Genomic DNA, 2,500 nt, shown 5'->3' with positions numbered 1-2,500 from the left:
AAACTCCTTGTCAAGGCTTTATTTTACAGATTCCTTTGTGCGTGCTATGCTTGCTAGTCTCTACTTTCCCTTTTAATTTTTTTTTTCCTGTAGTAAATAATGAGCTGCCGCCTGAAATCCGGCTTGCCAGTGGTCAGCTAATGGGTGATGACCTGTCCCTCCTTACTGCAGGAGAGCTGTCACCTTATATCAGTGACCCAGCGCTGAAGCTATTCCAGTGTGCTGTTTGCAACAAATTCACCTCTGACAGCCTGGAGGCCCTAAGTGTACATGTGAGCAGTGAGCGTTCGCTCCCCGAAGAGGAGTGGAGGGCTGTAATTGGAGACATCTACCAGTGCAAGCTCTGTAACTACAACACTCAGCTCAAAGCGAACTTCCAGCTCCACTGCAAGACTGACAAACACATGCAGAAATATCAACTGGTGGCTCACATTAAAGAAGGGGGCAAAACTAATGAGTGGAGGCTGAAGTGCATTGCCATAGGCAACCCAGTTCACCTAAAATGTAACGCCTGTGACTACTATACCAACAGCGTGGATAAATTGCGCTTACACACTACCAATCACAGGCACGAGGCGGCCCTGAAACTGTACAAGGTAAGCCGGTGACAGCAATTTCAGCTGGCACCAAGTAGACTAGCAAATTAACTGTTTCAGTTCTAATCGAACAAGGCTTTGATCAATCAGCTGAATAATGTTTATTGAACATGCGTATAATCGAACAAAAACTATGCAGGCTGTTCAGGGAGAAGTGCTCCTAGGGAATTGTGATGATTCACCTGAGGGCCGTTCACTTTCCGTGAACACAGAGTACTTGGTTTTTTTTTAAAAAGGTTCTCTCATAATAAATGACTAGAAGGGTTTTGCATCTCTTATAATCTTTTCAGACTTTGTCCATTCCCTTTGGATCAGAAGCTTGACAAGGATTATGGAAAATGATGATTTTTCCATTCCGTGTATAGGGAAGGAGATCACTTTCGGGCATATGTATGTTTGCAGCCATGATCTATTGCAGCCAAGTCATTTTACATTGGTATTTTCAGAAAGCACATGCAATATGCCACATTATTACCAAAGTTATTCAGAAGTAAGCACTGTCATCCTTTTGTCTACCCTTCTTTTCCAAGCCAGTAATGATTTTTCAGAAACATGAAAGGGTGTGGTGCAGATAAATATGTTAGTACAATGGCAACTATATTTTTATCTTTACTGGAAAAAACTCTGTGGATATAATGAATATGTGGGAGTGATGAATACCATTTATTACACAACTTGTCATGACTTTTTCCAAACCCTAATTATGGTGTAACTTATTTTCTGCAGTGTGTTTACTGGGTTGGCTTGATTGTCTTGGTTCATGTACAAAATATAACACATTCATTTCCAAGATGAATAACTTTGTAACTTATTAGAAACTTCTTTTGTCTAGGGGATATAAAAATTCAGGAAATATTGCAAACCATTAGTCACTGTAACAAGCTCTAAATATGATTAGAAAATCCATTTTGCAAGTGTTATCTATTGATTTATACTAGAAATCTGTGATAACTAAACTATCAAGAGTCATCTGCTGATTACAGCAGCTATGCTGGTTTTCTAATCGTGCTGAAAATGTGTACACACAGAACAAATACTGAAAAGCCTCAGCAGACCTCTAGTTTAAGCAAGAAATAACATTTTGCTGGTGTTCAGCCATGTTCAAATGACTGTTCTGAGTTAACAGGGGTTGCGCAGGCAGCAAGGTGGATTTTCGCTTTATAACCTGATAGTTGTAACCTTGCTATGGACAAAAATGGCAGTAGCACAAGACTGGGTCTACTATGTAGTCCCACAGTCCAGGCTACTCTGCTAATTTAATAATGTATTTTATTTAAATTGCATTTTTCCTTAACTCTAGGGAGATGGGGTTTTTGTGCTTGTTTGTTCTTTTTTTTAAAGATCCAAGGTCCGGTTTTGAAAAGTTAGCGTGCCTCAGCAGCAAAACTGCCTTCAGAAATTCCTGCTCCCTGTCGTCCGAGAAGCAGTTCCTTGCTCCATCCAGTTATGCTGATTGTGGAGCCACAGTCTAAGTTAGATTTTATAAAATTATCTAGGTTAAGCATAGTTGGTCACCATCTCTTTTTTTGAGTGCTGACCTTGATTATTTCAATGATCTGTTGGCACTATTCAGAGAGATGCTGCTGTAAACTGTGTCTCAGATAAGAATGATAGAATGGGAGATGGGAAGACAGAGGGCTTTTCTCAGATGGCTTCACTGCTAAAGCTTGAGAGACTGTTGAAAGTAAGATGCCACTTCCTTATTTTTTAAATAAAGCTACAGGCACAGCTATGTAGTTGCAAGGTACGAACTATCCACTGAAAACAGCACTGTCTCTTCACTCACTCAACTCAATTTCTAGAGAAATCTTCATCAAATATGTTTAGGTTTGCAGCATGTCCTACAAAATACTTGATTTAGTGTACTAAAGGAAGTGAGTCCCAGCTCTTAGCCCTTGTCACTA

At 39.9% G+C, this 2,500-nt stretch overlaps 1 protein-coding gene across 1 annotated transcript in view; it reads left to right on the top strand.

The window, feature by feature from the left end:
* The window catches only part of LOC104544278 (zinc finger homeobox protein 4-like), a 109,171-nt gene that overhangs the window by 3,610 nt on the left and 103,061 nt on the right, over nucleotides 1–2,500 (top strand). Inside the window, exon 2 of the mRNA XM_010189101.1 lies at nucleotides 94–596. Within this exon, the coding sequence (XP_010187403.1) occupies nucleotides 94–596 (503 nt within the window). The remainder of the gene's footprint in view (nucleotides 1–93; nucleotides 597–2,500) is intronic.

Source organism: Mesitornis unicolor, unplaced genomic scaffold, assembly GCF_000695765.1.
Source record: "Mesitornis unicolor isolate BGI_N332 unplaced genomic scaffold, ASM69576v1 scaffold6657, whole genome shotgun sequence".
NCBI lineage: Eukaryota > Metazoa > Chordata > Aves > Mesitornithiformes > Mesitornithidae > Mesitornis > Mesitornis unicolor.
Note: the sequence above shows the minus strand (reverse complement) of the source record. Positions and strands in the feature narration are given on the sequence as shown.